This window comes from Phyllobates terribilis, unplaced genomic scaffold, assembly GCF_046119375.1.
Source record: "Phyllobates terribilis strain yellow unplaced genomic scaffold, ASM4611937v1 Scaffold_3__8_contigs__length_932513732, whole genome shotgun sequence".
NCBI lineage: Eukaryota > Metazoa > Chordata > Amphibia > Anura > Dendrobatidae > Phyllobates > Phyllobates terribilis.
The window spans coordinates 400,482,873-400,500,345 of record NW_027362763.1 but is presented as its reverse complement, the minus strand read 5'-3'; the positions used below and the strand labels follow the sequence as shown (position 1 = coordinate 400,500,345).

Sequence of the window (17,473 nt, the reverse complement as noted above, 5' to 3'; positions counted from 1 at the left end):
TACAATGCTAAAAAAGAACTCCCATGAATCTTTTTATGCCCTAAAAAGTGTACATTTATATCTAATGTTCTAGTTCTTTTTTCACTCATGTGACTGCAACTCTGACTCACCAGATCACACTAGCGTTTATGCGTGAGCCGGTAGTCACTTCTACAATATAAGCCTATCCATAGGCTTAGGATTGCTACCCCAATAGGTGGCACTAGATTTGTAGTCTCATCCTCTCTGAAAGCTCTAGTTCTCTTCCTCTCTGAAGAGGATATTTGAATATTTAATTTCCCAGATGAGCATTGCATGGCCTATAAGTCTCCTTACACCAGCTGGCACAATCAGCAAGGAGAAATGTTCCCCCTTAGACATTCCTGTCAGAGGTTTCTCAATTAGCTACAGTTATATGAAAAAGTTTGGGCACCCCTATTAATCTTAAGCTTAATGTTTTATAAAAAATTGGTGTTTTTGCAACAGCTATTTCAGTTTGATATATGTAATAACTGTTGGACACAGTAATGTTTCTGCCTTGAAATGAGGTTTATTGTACTAACAGAAAATGTGCAATCTGCATTCAAACAAAATTTGACAGGTGCATAAGTATGGGCACCTCACCAGAAAAGTGACATTAATATTTAGTAGATCCTCCTTTTGCAAAAATAACAGCCTCTAGTCACTTCCTGTAGCTTTTAATGATTTCCTGGATCCTGGATGAAGGTATTTTTGACCATTCCTCTTTACAAAACAATTCCAGTTCAGTTAAGTTTGATGGTCGCCGAGCATGGACAGCCCTCTTCAAATGATCCCACAGATGTTCAATGATATTCAGGTCTGGGGACTGGGATGGCCATTCCAGAACATTGTAATTGTTCCTCTGCATGAATGCCTGAGTAGATTTGGAGCGGTGTTTTGGATCATTGTCTTGCTGAAAGATCCATCCCCTGCGTAACTTCAACTTTGTCACTGATTCTTGAACATTATTGTCAAGAATCTGCTGATACTGAGTGGAATCCATGCGTCCCTCAACTTTAACAAGATTCCCGGTGCCGGCATTGGCCACACAGCCCCAAAGCATGATGGAACCTCCACCAAATTTTACTGTGGGTAGCAAGTGTTTTTCTTGGAATGCTGTGTTCTTTTGCCGCCATGCATAACGCCTTTTTGTATGACCAAACAACTCAATCTTGGTTTCACCAGTCCACAGGACCTTCTTCCAAAAAGAAATTGGCTTCTCCAAATGTGCTTTTGCATACCTCAGCCGACTCTGTTTGTGGCGTGCTTGCAGAAACGGCTTCTTTCGCATCACTCTCCCATACAGCTTCTCCTTGTGCAAAGTGCGTTGTATAGTTGACCGATGCACAGTGACACCATCTGCAGCAAGTTGATGCTGCAGCTCTCTGGAGGTGGTCTGAGGATTGTCCTTGACTGATCTCACCATTCTTCTTCTCTGCCTTTCTGATGTTTTTCTTGGCCTGCCACTTCTGGCCTTAACAAGAACTGTTCCTGTGTTCTTCCATTTCCTTACTATGTTCCTCACAGTGGAAACTGACAGGTTAAATCTCTCAGACAGCTTTTTGTATCCTTCCCCTGAACAACTATGTTGAATAATCTTTGTTTTCAGATCATTTCACAGTTGTTTTGAGGAGCCCATGATGCCACTCTTCAGAGGAGATTCAAACAGGAGAACAACTTGCAAGTGGCCACTTTAAGTAGCTTTTCTCATGATTGCATACACCTGGCTATGAAGTTCAAAGCTCAATGAGGTTACAAAACCAAAAAAAGGGCTTTAGTAAGTCAGTAAAAAGTAGGTAGGAGTATTTAAAACAAGAAAATGATAAGGGTGCCCATACTTATGCACCTGTCAAATTTTGTTTGAATGCAGATTGCACATTTTCTGTTAGTACAATAAGCCTCATTTCAAGGCAGAAACATTACTGTGTCCAACAGTTATTACATATATCAAACTGAAATAGCTGTTGCAAAACACCAATTTTTATAAAACATTAAGCTTAAGATTAATAGGGGTGCCCAAACTTTTTCATATAACTGTAAATCATACCAACTTTCCAAAACACCCCCAAAAAATCTATCTGGTTTGGCTTTTTATCCGTCATATGACAAGGCTTGTTAAAGGGTTAACACTACCTTTTAGGATTGCTAACCCCCAATAGGTGGCACTAGAGTGGTAGTCCTCTTCTTCTCTGAAGAGGATATTTGCATAATCATAGATAGGACACATACGAGGCACACGAAAGTCTGAATGAGGTCTTAAATTGTATCATGTCTTCTGTTCAAGTCAAGCTGTAAACATTCTATGAGGAACCAGGCTACGTTTGATTTTTCTGCAACCTAACCATTAAAGAGGATTTCCATCCAAACTTAAAAATGCCATATATTAGTAGATCATAAGTTTGAGCAGTAGTCTAGGTTTGTAATTATGTCTTTTTTTCCGAAGGCCACAGCCCCACTATCAGTATTCGGTCAGTATTTTTTATCAGGAGTGGGGACAAAACCAGGTGAGGAACAATCAGGGAAAAGGTATAATAGAAACAAGTCACCAATTCTGCATTTATCACCCACTCCTGGTTTTGGCTCCCACTCCTGAGAAAAAATACTGATCGAATACTGACCAAATACTGTGGCCTAACAGTGATATTATTTTTTCTATTCAGTAGCAGAGACAATTTTTGCAGCAGTGAGTACATGAAGTGCAATCATATTGGCTATCACTTAAAAATTAGCTTCTCAGTAACTTTACATTTGATAGAATATATTGACGAAATTACAGTTTGTAGTCCGTTTCAAAGAAACTAATCCAAGGACAACCCGTTATAGTTGCTTGGCCTCTACAAACTAATAGAAAAATTATAAAGCACCATTCTGTTTTTTTTATTAAATTTCACCACTGGAGTTGTATCACTAATGCAAGTTTCCTGCCCTTTTTAAAATGCTTACAGGCCGCTGTCTTCTTCTGTTCTCGGTGCCGCTTCAGTCATATTCTACTAGTTGTGACCTGCCCGATCGCTCCAGTGTTTGCTGGGAGGACCAGAAGTCACTTCTCAATTCATGACTGAGAGCCAGAATGAGGATCTCATAGACTTACATTGAGAGCTTGCAACTGTTAGCTCTGACTTCCGGCCAGTCTGGAGCTGTGGTCACAAGATGGCGGAACAGGACCAGAGCAGCTCAGGGAAGAGCAGAAGATGGCAGCTGGTTAATATTTTACTAAGGGCAGGGAACAGACATTAGCGATACCATTCCAGTGGTGAAATAAAAAAAATGCCAGAGTGGTGCATTAAATATTTGTGCAAGTAGAACAGACATCATTCTCATACTTGTTGTTCTGGTGTGTTATTTCTTTACGTAAATCCGCTTTAGTCTGAATTCAAACATCAGTGGAAAACGGTCTGTGTACGGACAGTGATGTACAGACTGGTCTCCTGACACAAACTCAGAAAGTCATATATGAGGCTTTCAAGTTTGGATCTGGAGAGTCTGTGCATTGTGGTCTGTACTTGAACCATGATACAAGGATCTGAATTAGGCCTTAACATGACTGTGATTAGAAACTTAATAGAACAGTGGTTTCCTGTATGATTCCTAGCCCTCACTTCATAATATACATATATTCTGAAATAAATGAGCCCCATGTTAAAGGGGTAGTAAACTACTATGACAACCCCTTCTCCATCTGACTGTTGTGCCCCGTGAAAATAAAAAAGCTTATACTCACCTCCAATGCCGTTCCAGCGGTGTTGGCACTTGCATTCTCGGGGTTCACGTGAGGTTGTTATGACACATTAGCCCTGTGTTGAATCAGTGCTAGTTTCACTGTCCCTGCCTACAGACATAATTAAAAGGCAGTGAGAGCTGCGGCTGGCCTCTCACTTCCTCTTGATTACTTATACGGGAGGTGAGTATAGGCTTTTTAATTTTTGGAGGGTCAAACATTCAAGTCAAGAAGGGGTTGTCTTAGTAGTTGACAACCCCATTAAAAATACTCCTGAAAACAAAATTATTTAGAAAAAAACAAAACAAGATACTTTACACATTCTGTGGATGATCTCTAGCAACAATTAATATTGGATAAGCCAGTGACATTTTAAACTGACTTTTTTAGATGAGAAACTTCTCTATACAGTACTGAGCCTAAGGCATACTGTCATTAAAATTAAATAAATAAATAAATAAATAAATAAATAAATAAAAGTATCACCATATTGCATCCTTCTCATGATATAGCTGCATGGACTTTCTTTGGTCCATCCTGGGTTCAAATCCCACAAAGGACAACATCTGCAAGGAGTTTGTATGTTCTCCCCATGTTTGCCTGGGTTTCCTCCGGATTCTCCGGTTTCCTCCCACACTCCAAAGACATAGTGATAGGGAATGTAGATTGTGAGCCCCAATGGGGACAGCGCTGATAATGTCTGTAAATTGTCTGAATTGTAAAGCGCTGCGGAATATGTTAGCGCTATATAAATAAAAAGATTATTATTATTATTATTACTGACACCATCACTGTCTCTTATGGTTCTGTATTCTTTAGAGAAGCATTTGCTCTAGGCATTATGTCCTTTTATATAAGAGCCAGATAATGTTTTTATACCTTCTTTGTGCTGTTTGTAAAAAAAAACAATTTTGGGACTGAGATGGAAATTTTACAGTGTATTGGATTTTGGTAAATAAATGTGACACCTATTAAGTGTTTTTTATTACATCAGCCAGCACTTTAGTAAAATATAGCTTTCTTATATCTGGCAAAAGTTTCAGACAAGTGACGACTCAATGATTTTCAAACTAGTGAAGAATGAATATAGCCATCTAATTATCTTATGGGATTTTAAGCTATCTGTGGCTGATCATTATCCCATGCCATTATCGTTAAAGTAATTTGCATGAAATATGGTCATTATGTTTATTCCATAGTTAACTTCACACAGCTTGCTTACTTTGCAGATTTCTCCTGCAGTATATTGCCAAACTATGCATATATGTAATATTTCTAAATGAGATTTCATTAAATTCATAGTCACAAACTTCAGTGTATTGCCATTGTGGTCTTGCTACAAGTCCCAGGTGTTTTTGTGAATTTTTTTTCGCCAGTTGAGTTAGAAGAAACTAACATCCATTACTGGTAGATGAAAGATGAATATCCCAGTAAGGCACTCCCTTTGGTTTATACATACAGAATAATGGCCCCACATAGGGGTGGTGGTTCTGGTGTCGCAAGCCAAATATAATCACCATGGGGGCCAGATTTGGCATGTGTGCCCTAAGGGGTGTGAATGGCTTAGATGGGAATACCTGTCTCTGTGCAACTGCAAAAGATGTTTGGGACTCGCTTAGATGCATTGTTTCTGACACACTTTGGCTGATACTACCACTTCACCAACGAATGGCCGAAAAGGCAATACCCTTTAAACTAATGAAAGAGTCAGAGGATTACAGTATAGTGAAATACACGTAAACAATTCCTCTATTTCAACAATTTAGTAAAAAGCTACAAAGCTGTAAATAAGAGGCTTTTGTGACAGATGAAAATATAGTATAAACTAATAACTTATAATATAAAGCCGAGATTTATTAAGTTTCTTCCATCGATGGGCTTCAGTATTTACAATTTTATTTGTTTTATGGAGAAATCAGAACAGTCCCAAAGATGATGGATATTGGAAATGCTGATTGTATACATAACAGACTTTAACAAGACTATGAATTTCTTTAGGTCAATCAAAGCAAACATATTTCCAAGGCGTTAGAAATCCAATAAAATCTAAAGCTTATTCAGGCAGAGTGTGAAAGCATAAGAGGATGCTGCGGCCGCACTGGTGCCTTGGAGATTTCTTTACTGTTTGTGTGTCAGTAAGGTAGAATATTGCAGTAAGTTAATCATCCATATTGGAAAGAGAAGAGCTAACAATACACAACAGATCCATAAGTCAATCAATCACTTTCTTAACTTATCAAGCTCAAATTTTAATTATCCATTATTAAATTATATAATATTAAATACAAGTAACTATCAGCTTTGCTTTTCAGCTTTTGCCAGAGACGAAATGACCACTCGTCCCTTATAGTCTCACCTACATGGTTCCCACCAGTCGGAATTGTCTTCTACTAACATGATCAGGATCTGGACAGCTATGGTCATAGAAGTTGTATAGGAAACATGTTAGAGTTATCCCTGCACATGGAGACGCAGTGCGTTATTCTCTATACAAGTCCCCGAAGGGGTCATGACAACTGCTGCCCATGATTGAGGCAGTAGAATGGTCATCCGTGTATCTTCTGATCTGTGAGCACCTTGTAGTTCAGATTTTAGGGTTGGGTTGGCCACCTCCACTCCAGACCCATGCTGAATTTTTAGCTTCTATCCAGCGCATCACTTTAAGTTAAATTTTACAGCTTTTACATTCATATTAAAGAATTCCTCCAATATATAAACATTTCTGGTTAAAAGAATAATTTATACAAACTACATGCATTACACATGCACTTAATAAATATTCCACATGCAAAGTATTACATGAAAATATATTCTGCATGCTGCAATTATTAACAAAAAAATAACATACAAATATACAAGATCTAATTCTGTGAATTAATTTACACTGCACCGGTACCAAATGTAATTTTATGTTAATAAGTTAAAAAGAAAATGTAAAACTTTTATTTAAAATGATTTTATTTCCAAGCTAATAACTGATATCCGATTAAGAAAACACATGCAACATTTTTCACAACACTTTTCAGTCACCCTCCTGATATATTTACTATTACAGTAAGTCATGATTCCTGCTGTTATTAAAAAGGTTCTCCGGCCTTAGGCTACACGTCTGCAGTTATTCTATGTGACTGCAGACTTGTGAACCCACACATTGCGTTGTGAGAATTCTCCGGAGCAGTGTGTGTGTGTGTGACCGCATGTATGTAATTTGCATATATGCGGTCACGTGCCAACTAGACGTGCGCAGCCTCGCTCAATGCAAGTGTATTGAGCGAGGCTAGACATGTCTAGTCGGAATGTGGCTGGAAGTGTGTATATTACATACTTGCGGTCACAAGACCGCCCGCCCCTGGTGCGACACTAGAGAATTCCCATAGCGTCAGTGCATGTGCTGTGAGGATTCACAAGTCTGTAGTCACATAGAGTAATTGCAGAATTGTAGTCTAAGGTCGGGCAACCCATTTATGAGCTATTCAAATGGAGGAAGATAAATTTGTGGTAATTAAGTATGCAAATTGCCTCTTCAGAGAAAAAGAGGACTTGTACTCTATAGCGCCACCTATTGGAAGTAGCAATCCTACAATTCAAAATCAACCCTTTAACGAGTCGCGCAATATGACTTAGACAAAAGCCAAATCAGAATCTCAATTTGAAGACACGGTGTTTCGGGCTATTGGCCCTCGTCAGTGCAAAGTATGAGAACTGATTTGGCTAGGTGAGAGGCTCTGGACTGAGGTCTAAGGGGTAACGTTTCTCCTTATGGAGAGTGACACAGCAGCTCTGGCACGTCAAGGTAAGGAGGCTTATTTGCCATGGTAATTAAGTAAAATTCTTGCCTACACAGCATTGCAGAAAAGTAGGTAATTTTTTGCAGGTAGTGTAAATACTTTTAATTTCAAAATACCAAATGTTCCGTGAGCAAATTTCTTTTTAAATGTTTGATTTTTGTAATATTTTTTCCAGCTTAGAAAATTATGAAACTTTGCAATTCACTTCATTAGGTTTGTTTTCATTCCTCTAAAATACTTTCATGTAATTGACTTCCAAACCACTGCTTTTCCCTTGTCTGTTTTCCTTCAGCTGCTTTATTAGCTGAATGTACTCACTTGTAGTATAAACGATGGTAATGAAAGGGTCAGTACGAGTCCTCCACTGAGGATTGTACTTACTAGCACAACACTTTTCAGTGACCCTTCCAGCAACTCACCCGCCCAACAACTTATCTCCAGAAATGAAACGCAGGTACAGAGCTGACACTTTGACTGCCATCATCTGTACTCCAAAGCAGTAAGTTCAGATATCAATGCGCCTAAAAGCAGGCAAATATACTGGAAAAAAAGCAGGGATTTGGAAACCACTTGCATGCAATGTTTTATTACAAGAATGAAGACAATTGCCTAATATAGTGATTTGCAAAGTTTCATAACTTACTATGTTGGATAAAATCATTAGTTACTCTTAAATAAATGGAAACTTGTGCATTAGAAAAATGTGAAAAAAGTTCTTTGTTATATAGAAAGTTTTAAGGATCTGCATGATTAATATGCTTAAATATTATCTATCAGTCTGACTAGCTTAGCTTAAAGGGGTTATCCAGCCTTAGGCAACAAGTTTGCAGTCACTCTATGCATCTGCATGCAAACTTGTGAATCCTTACAGTGCACGCACTGGGCGCTATGAGGATTCTGCTGTGCCGCCGGCGGGCATGTGACCTAAACTATGTGATTTGCATTCATGCGGTCACATGCCAACTAGATGGGCACAACTAGTCAGAATGTGTCTGGAAGTATGCAAATCAAATAGTTGCACTCACATGACCACCCGCTGCCAGTGCCAGCACCGGAGAATCCTCACAGTGAACAGTGCACGTGATGTGAGGATTCACGAGTCTGCAGTCACATAAGGTGACAGAGTGACTGCAGACTTGTAGCCTAAGACCAGTTAACCCCTTTAATATTACAACATTACATGGTGATAATTCTATGTGAAAACTTTAGCTCATACTTGTCTTTTATTTGTTTTTTTATGTCATCTTAAGAATAAGGCAGTTATAAGGCTAATAAAGGAAACCTTTAGAACATGATTGCAGAAATGTTGGGCAGCTGTAGTATCCAACCTTTACTGCAAGCAGACATGAAGTTTATGGGGCCACAAAGACTTCCCATTTAAGGTTGTATAACATATATGCACTGTATATGGGACAGTTTGTTGTTGTGCGGTGATCGATATTTTTAATTGCTCCCATAATCTTACTTTTGCATACTTGCAGCTGCAGGTTTAGCAGCTCTTTAAGCATTTTTTAAATCTTACCATAAAGTTATCTGTGGAAGGAATAGAAAGCAGAAAAACAGCAAAGACAAGCAAATTGTAAATGTAGTAAAAGGCAATAAAATACGTCAACAGGACAAAGAAGGAAACAATGCAGAATAGCTCCAAAAATACTGTTTTGATCAGATTGTAACAGCTGAATGAGTCACACATTGTCTACGTTGAATAGGAGAATTCTTGAAATAAATGTATCAAGTATAAATTAATATGAAGTAATGAATTGACAGAATATCATCTTTTTGGCTGAATAAATGCACAATTCCATATACACACAAAATCGACTATTGCACATACCCAGCACAGCGCAGACTGCTGTTTAGCATATTGTAACAGGCCTATCCTGTTTTTTATCTTTCCGACACCAGTCAGTTTAATTATCCCATCTGTTCAGTTTTAGCTACTAATAAGAAGGGGTCATTATGAGGAATACGAGGGCGATTCAGTTTAGACAAACCTGAATGTTCGGTTATTCAGTCTAATATCAAATTCTATTTTTAATGGTAAGTGGCGACAACAACCTGCTGGCGGCGTACAATACGTCATTACAGGCAACAAGCAGCAGTGAATCTTGCAAGCAGTTTGATAGTACCACAAAAAAAAATAAAGTCACAGCAAGGATTAGGCAAAAACAGATTAGATTACGAAGCACGGGAAGAGGAAGTCACCCATCATGCACCTTCTCTCAGCTGGCATTCTCAGATATCATATGAGCAGACAGGATGCGGAATACCTAGGGTTCCGAGAGCTGTACATCCTGAAGAGCTTCTGCTTATTACTACAAAGCTTACTAGGAGTGAGGGGAAATAGAGGATCAGATTACTAAGCATGGCACGCTCAGGACATGTGTTAGGCCTCATTACGTACGATTATTACAGATTATTAAGGATAAACAGACAACCAAAGACACTAGTATTCACAGATAAAACCATCAGAAACAGCAGATAAATTAGGAGAATATGGTTTGTCATCAAGTTGTGTAATTTTTTTGACAATTTTTTAGCATCAGCTATTGAGCCAGTAAAGCTACATGATTAAATATATGATCAAAAAGTGGGTAGAGCTGTACATGTATCTGTGTACAGATAGACATAGTAGAGGATAGTATTAGTGGGTGTCTAGGAGCTGAGACCTCCACCAACCACTAAATTTGTTCCCATCAGCCTATCATGGCTTCATTAGGGAAAGATAAATCAATCCATTACTGTCTATGGCCCAACCAAGGCTGATGGAGGCCAAACGGACAAAACACCTCCTTATAATGGCTGTATTCAGAACCCAACCAATGCTATCTGCTAAAACAGGGCTTCTCAAACTTTTTCTACTGGTGCATCATTAGACAGATCAATGTAATGCTTGAGCCCAACAGACAGACCAAGGTTATGCCTGGGCATCTACTGGTGACTTATCAGACAGATCAAGATAATGCATGGGTCTACCAGACAGACCAAGATTATGCCTGGGCCTCTACTGGTGCCTCATCAGACAGACCAAGAAAATGCCTTGGCCTACCAGACAGACCAAGATTATGCCTGGGCCTCTACTAGTGCCTCATCAGACAGATCAAAAAAATGCCTTGGCCTACCAGACAGACCAAGGTTATGCCTGGGCCTTTACTGATGACTCATCATACAGATCAAGGTAATGCCTAGGCCTTACGATCTGTAGTGGAAGTACATATTAAAATTAAAAAATATATCTCAATTTTCTTTTTTTGTACATTATAATGTAGATGACTTGTAATTATCTTGTTAAACTACAGCAATCATGTGCAGCACTTGTTCGTTTTTAGGCTAAAACTGCCTTCCCAGCAATTCTTCACCAACAACTAGCTGGGGCCTCACTAGTGAGACCAGACTCACAGTTTGAGAAGCACTGTTGTAAAATGTCCTTATGTCATTCATAGATTAGAACTAAGAAAGTGCACATTTAATTTTAAATGGCATTCACACAATACAGATCTGGTGTGATCGCAGCATGCATTTTCTTTATGACATCAGGGATCTAAGTGGATAAGTGTAATAGAAATAGAAAGCTTTAAATGTAGTCTCAATTTTCTGATCTGACTCCAGTTTTCAGTAGGGAAAACACAAAAGAAAACTCTCCTGTAGTGCATATAGCCTTGTAGGAAACGACTAATATACCAAGACAGCTGCAAAAGTATTTAGACCTGTAAAATAGTTTAGTAAAATTGTATTTTGGAAAATGTTGCATTTGTGTTTTACTATGGTGAGCCGTACTGAACCTCCTATTATGAGTTACATAGACCATACTGTTACACTAGATAAGAAAATTGTAATGTCTTATGATAAGGAATTCTTAACATATTTTATGTATATTTATTCTCACTGTTGCATTGGCTGGAATAACCATTTTTCTAATACATGGTATATTATTAAAAAATGCATGATGCTGCTTATTCAACAAACTTAGAATCTTACACCATGTTTAGTGAAAAAGTAGTCATTCCATTTATATATTATTGCTCAAATAAATTGATAACCTTTCAAACAGGCTTTAAAAGTTGCAATCCTATGAACAGGTTTTAAATGTTTTCATTTTACTATTACTAGAGATGAGCAAATCGATTTGTAGGACTCCGGTCCAGTGTCCACGTCGGTATTCCGTGGTTACCGTACGGGAAGCCTGCAGACCAACTCCTACATGCTGGCCTCCTCGGAGCCTCTTTATTGTTTATAGGCCTGGCAGAATGTCATATGCGTCACGTCACAAGAATGATGTTGCGCCAGGCTTTTTAATTAAAAGAGGCGCTGGAGATGTCAGCAGGTAAGAGGTGGTTCTCAGGATTTCTGTCCGTTGCCACAGAATACTGAAGCTGCCAATGCACCAGTGTCTTGTGAATCAAATTGATCATCTCTAATTGTTACAATTGAAAGTAGATTTGCAATTAATTTTTACTAAAAAAAAATTTGGATTTTAGGACTTGCATCGTACACAACAGTGCAGCTGGTAGACCCAACTCGGTCATCGTTCCTTCAAACTATGTCTTGGATGGTTCTTTCTGCAGCTTCCCTCCAAACTCTCCTGAAGCTAATCTAAACTCAAATCTGGAGCTGGTGGTGACAGAATATTATCGAGCAGCTTCTCACTGTAGTGTATTATATGAAAGTTATAAGCCAAAAGGAAGAAAATGAAAACCAATGGCAGACCTCTCTTATTTGTAAAGGTGTATCTTACACAATAATAAAAAGTCTTCATTTGCCATTTATAGATAGTCTTTAAGATCTTCAGGAAAAAGAACTAATGTCTTATAAATACTGCTACATTTATTGGTTTAATGGAATAAAAGCCAACTTTAGTTACTCAACTTTTTCCCCACAGTTGTTTTCAGAGCTCGTAGACAGAAAACAGCTTCCAATATTTCATTTTTGGTTTGGTTTTCATATTTCACCTTTCTTGTGCAGTTTGTCAATTCTTCACAAACTCAGGGGAACCTAAAAAACAAGCCTGTGTACCATGAAGAGGCAGGCTATTGTGCAGCTTCCTGTGGCCACTTCAGTAAATTTAGTTAAATGTCCTGAAATATGAGTTATTACCACTTAAACTTACGCATCCATCTCTATTCACAGAGGAAGCATGCAAAAATCATGTACTTTTATTTAGTCGGAATTGTGTAAGGGTTTGAAGTAATAAAGAAAACAACAGGAAATATTTGTTAATCTATCGTCTCCATCAATCTCATGATGCCTGAAAATATTCTACTGTTTACACTTTTTTTTTCACCTTAGTTAAAAATTAATTTCCCTTTGCTCCTCTGGGATGGTTGAGAAGGTAAAAAAAAATATTTTTGTGATAGTGGAATGTTTTTTGGAATTTTTTCGTTAAACAAAATAAAAAAAGGAAGAAAAGAAAAAAAAAAAAGTAATACATTTTCTTCTATGTTCTTGATTTTGTTTTTGGGCATTTTCCCCAAAACATGTCATATTTACAGTATGTTAAATGCAATAAACGCGGGCTTAAAAAACTGTGGTGATTCTTTTTAAGTAAGATACTGTTTCTGTACTTGCTCAGTTCACTTATTGCGAAAGCAGGAAGACACGGAAAAATACAAAGGACGACCATAATCACACAATAAAATAGGGTAGTTCAGGTGCTAAAAAGTTAACTAAGAGTTGGATGAGGAGAGGAGGTGGGAGTAAGAATAAAATGTCAATTATTATATGCAGACTATGATTTTTAGTAACTTTTTTCATTATTCTGATCATATGCAGTCAAATTAAAAGACATAACAAGCCTCCAGACAGGAGAACAACTATAAATATCTTCTGGTGTGTTTATTCAGTGATATTTGCTAATGATCAAGGAAACATTAAATGAGTTAACAAACAATAACTACAGACACCAGACATCATTAGAACTTAGAGGCCAACTAGTCCATGACAAAAATCATCTAGAAAGATAATGACACAACGTATGATGATGAAATAACACATTTTACACTAGTCACCTAATATTTTCATTCGATATTTTTGTTTTTCTTACTTTTCTAAATTGTTAAGACATATTTTTTATTCAGTCATTGCTCTTTCCTTTTTTTCTTTTTCTTTAACCTATCTCTTATCTTCTTAGATTTCCATGATGCAGACTGTATGGATGCACCAAATGATAGCATTCTTAGATTGAGGAGTGAACACATTGTTCAATTGATATACATGCATTTTCTGACACATTGATAGCTGCCTTATGCTTTTTTTTTATTTGTTTAGTAATTGATCTCTGTTAATATATTCATGAAATTCCACCTTACCAAGAAGAAGGTATAATGGAAATGTACCATAGTGGGACATTTTCAAACATCTATATACATTCCTAATGTCTTCTAACATTCATATAATGTACAAAACATAATAAATAAAGTCATCTTAACACACAGTTACAATATTAGAAGCCTAGATTGAAATTGATTAGTCCTGCTAACAAGATGTGATGCTGATAAATGGATAGTGCAGTAAGAAAGAAAAGTGATCACAGTCAGACAAAATGTCTTGGACGTAGAAACAAGGCTGGAGAAAATACCCAACTGACTTCAATAATTTTCAGAAAACAACCCCCCCCTTGAATCAGATGCACTAAATACTTATAGATGACAAAAACGTAATTGCTATAAAAAAAGATATGACCTGTTGTAAACAATGAAAAATATCATGAACTTGTCAGGCTCAAGCCCTAAATGAAGTTAAAATGATAAATTATCAACTGACTTTTGAAATATCAGAATGTAGACCTAATGGATAGAACACCAGATAAATTGTCATCAAAGATGAATACAAGATGAAAAAATGCAGCAGATATAAAAGAAAACATCTGAAAACAACAAGGGACACACAACAATATTCTAACAAAATAAATAAAGATATTGACCTGGGAACATGTAAAAAAATAGTTTTTCAAGATGATCTGTGTGTAAAAACAATAGGAGAAGGATATTATAGGTGTACATATCTTCAAAAATGAAAACAATTTTGGAAAACAAGACAACTGACTTTTACTAGTAGGGATCCAGTGACTTTATGATCCAGAACCAAAGAAACAAGACTTGAAACCTAAAAAAAAGTGTGTGCTTTCATGCAAATTCTAACTTATTTTATACCAGTAAAAGAAGAAAAACTGGAAGAAAAAAAAGGAGGAATTGTTGTGATGCATACTAGAATTTTCAAAAAGTCAAGCTCGGCAATGCAAGATGGATGTCAAAAGTGAATCTTTGTCCCTGTCTGTGGGAAAGGGAATGTACTATAACATTGCATTGTTATGAAGAACCCACATAGACTACATATTTTGAAAATAAACAAAATAGTAGAAAAGCTAGTTCGCTGTAAATAGTTAAGTTCAGTATGATTGGATCAGACATGGAGACAATTATGAAAAAAGAATATTCTGGATAAAGCATTCAACTTTATTGGATAATTTAAAACTCCATTCCATGATGTGCATAGCAGAAGGATGGGGAAAAAAAGGTGACGCGTTTCGAACGCTGACCTGCCTACCTAGTCAATGCTTCTCAAAAAACCAATGTCTAAATGTGTAGTCCAAAGCAGTTATGGGTTGGATACTGGTGCTGAATACTGGTGCTGAGTTCAGTACCAGTTTCCAACTCATAACTGTTTTGAACTACACATTCAGACATGTTTTTTTATTTAAGAGAAGGAAACATATAACTGGAAGATTTGTCTCTATTTAATATCAACTATATAACTTGATCAAGAAAAAAATTAATTAAAAACTGCATCAACACAGCTGTAAATGGCTATCTTTATCAGTGCTATAGGCTTTGAGTGGTACAGCAGTGCGCATGCACAACCAGTGCTCTATTCAACTGGTAGAGTTGGCAATACTGTCAACTCCTTATTGCTGTTAAAGAGGAATGGGCAACAAAGAATTCTATGCATGTGATCACTGGGGGTCTGAGTTTTTTCAATTTTCTTGATTATTTTAAACTCTAAACATACAAAATGCAAATATCTAACCTATTTCTTTCTTAATCTTATTTTCTTTAATTCAATTTGTCTCATTTTGCAATTAAATATATAAAGAAAACTTTCTTGTGTGTCTCATGGAATGTAAATGTCAACCCTCCTTCACTATTCTGTGTAATGCTGTTAGGCAACTGCCCTCAGCATGAGTCACCTGTCTGTGCTCTGTCTGTACTAGGATGAAAATATTAGTAACCTCCTCCAGCCCTTGATTAAGTCTAGTACTTTAGCTATTAAAGGGTTATATCCAACTTGACAAGCTATAATTATCATTGTCTATGGCACTACGCTATTTCCAGCATTTAAATAGACAATGAATGGACATGGAATTGTATTCCTGTCATGCCACATCACTTTACATAAATCGTTGGAAAGCAGACCCCAAAAAGAAGTCGATCGCAGCATTGCGATGGCTAGGGGAGGTGATCGCAATACTCACCTCCTCTTCCGGCCTCCAGCGCTGTCTGCCGCGGCTTCCCGGATGTTGCCATGATGACCCGATGTCGTCATGACAACATCCGGGTCACCAGGCAGCAGTAAGATATTTTGGTCATGCGCAGTGCATGACCAAACTATCTTCTCCCTGTGCAGCGCTGACAGCCTGCATAGCACAGGGATGGTGCTCCATTCCTGCGCTATGCAGGCGATCAGAATAAAAAAAGTGAAAGTCCCATAGTGGGACAAAGTAAAAAAGTAAAAAAAATGTCAGAAAGTGAAAAAAAAAATTGTAAAAAAATAAATAAATAATCCACCAAAAATAAAAATATAATGTACCCATCAATAAATATTATTAAGAAAAAAAAACAAACAAAACAATAAAAGTACACATATTTGGTATCGCCACGTCTGGAACGACCTGACCTATAAAATTGTCCTACTAGTTAACCCCTTCAGTGAACACGGTAAAAAAAAAAAAAAAAAAACCGAAGCAAAAAACAATGGTTTATCAACATACTGGCCCAAAAAAAATGGAATAACACGCAATAAAAAAGACGAATATAAATAAAAATGGTATCGCTGAAAACATCATCTTGTCCTGCAAAAAACAAGCTGCCATACAGCTCCATAAGCCGAAAAATAAAAAAGTTATAGCTCTCAGAATAAAGCGATGCAAAAAAATATTTTTTTCTATAAAATTGCTTTTATTATGTAAAAGCGCCAAAACATAGAAAAACGATATAAATGTGGTACCGCTGAAAATGTACCGACCCGAAGAATAACGCTGCCTCAATTTTACCACACGCGGAACAGAATAAAAAAAAAACAATTCCTGAATTGTTTGTTTTTGTTTATTCTGCCTCCCAAAAATTGGAATAGAAAACAATCAAAAAATGTCACGTGCCTGAAAATGGCACCAATAAAAACGTCAACTCATCCCGCAAAAAACAAGCCATCACATGACTCTGTCGGCCAAAATATTGAAAAATTATAGCTCTCAAACTAGATTTTACAAAAAAATGCGTCTTTTACTGTGTGACAGCTGTCAATCATAAAAACCCGATATGATTCTGGTGTCTCTGTAGTCGCACCGACCCGAAGAATAAAGTCGTCTAATCACTTATACCGCACGAGGAACGGCATAAAAAATAAACTCTTGGGTTAGGGTTGTGCTAGGGTTAGGGTTGTGCTAGGGTTAGGGTTAGGGTCGGGGTTAGGGTTGGGTTGGGGTTAGGGTTGGGTTGGGGTTAGGGTTGGGCTAGGGTTAGGGTTGGGATTTTTTTCAAAAGTAAAAAAAAAAAGATGACGATATGGCGACTAGTGTTTCGCGCAAGTGCTCGCTACTTGAGTTTGCATCGGGTGCTCGGGTATGCATTGAGTATCGCGGGTGCTCGAGTCTCCACCCCATATGCTTCGCGGCCAAAAAACCTTGCGGGGATTGCCTGCCATGCACGAGCGATCCCCGCATGTTTTTTTTGGGTGTCTAATAAAAGTGAAACAT

At 37.5% G+C, this 17,473-nt stretch overlaps 1 protein-coding gene across 4 annotated transcripts in view; it reads right to left on the bottom strand.

Annotated features, from left to right (window-relative positions):
• The window catches only part of KCNQ5 (potassium voltage-gated channel subfamily Q member 5), an 866,735-nt gene that overhangs the window by 115,037 nt on the left and 734,225 nt on the right, over nt 1-17,473 (bottom strand). For 2 of the 4 annotated variants that reach the window (XM_073675560.1, XM_073675559.1), the window contains exon 10: nt 9,777-9,833. The exons of the other annotated variants lie outside the window; for them this stretch is intronic. In XM_073675560.1, the coding sequence (XP_073531661.1) occupies nt 9,777-9,833 (57 nt within the window). The remainder of the gene's footprint in view (nt 1-9,776; nt 9,834-17,473) is intronic. 4 annotated transcript variants of the gene reach the window in all.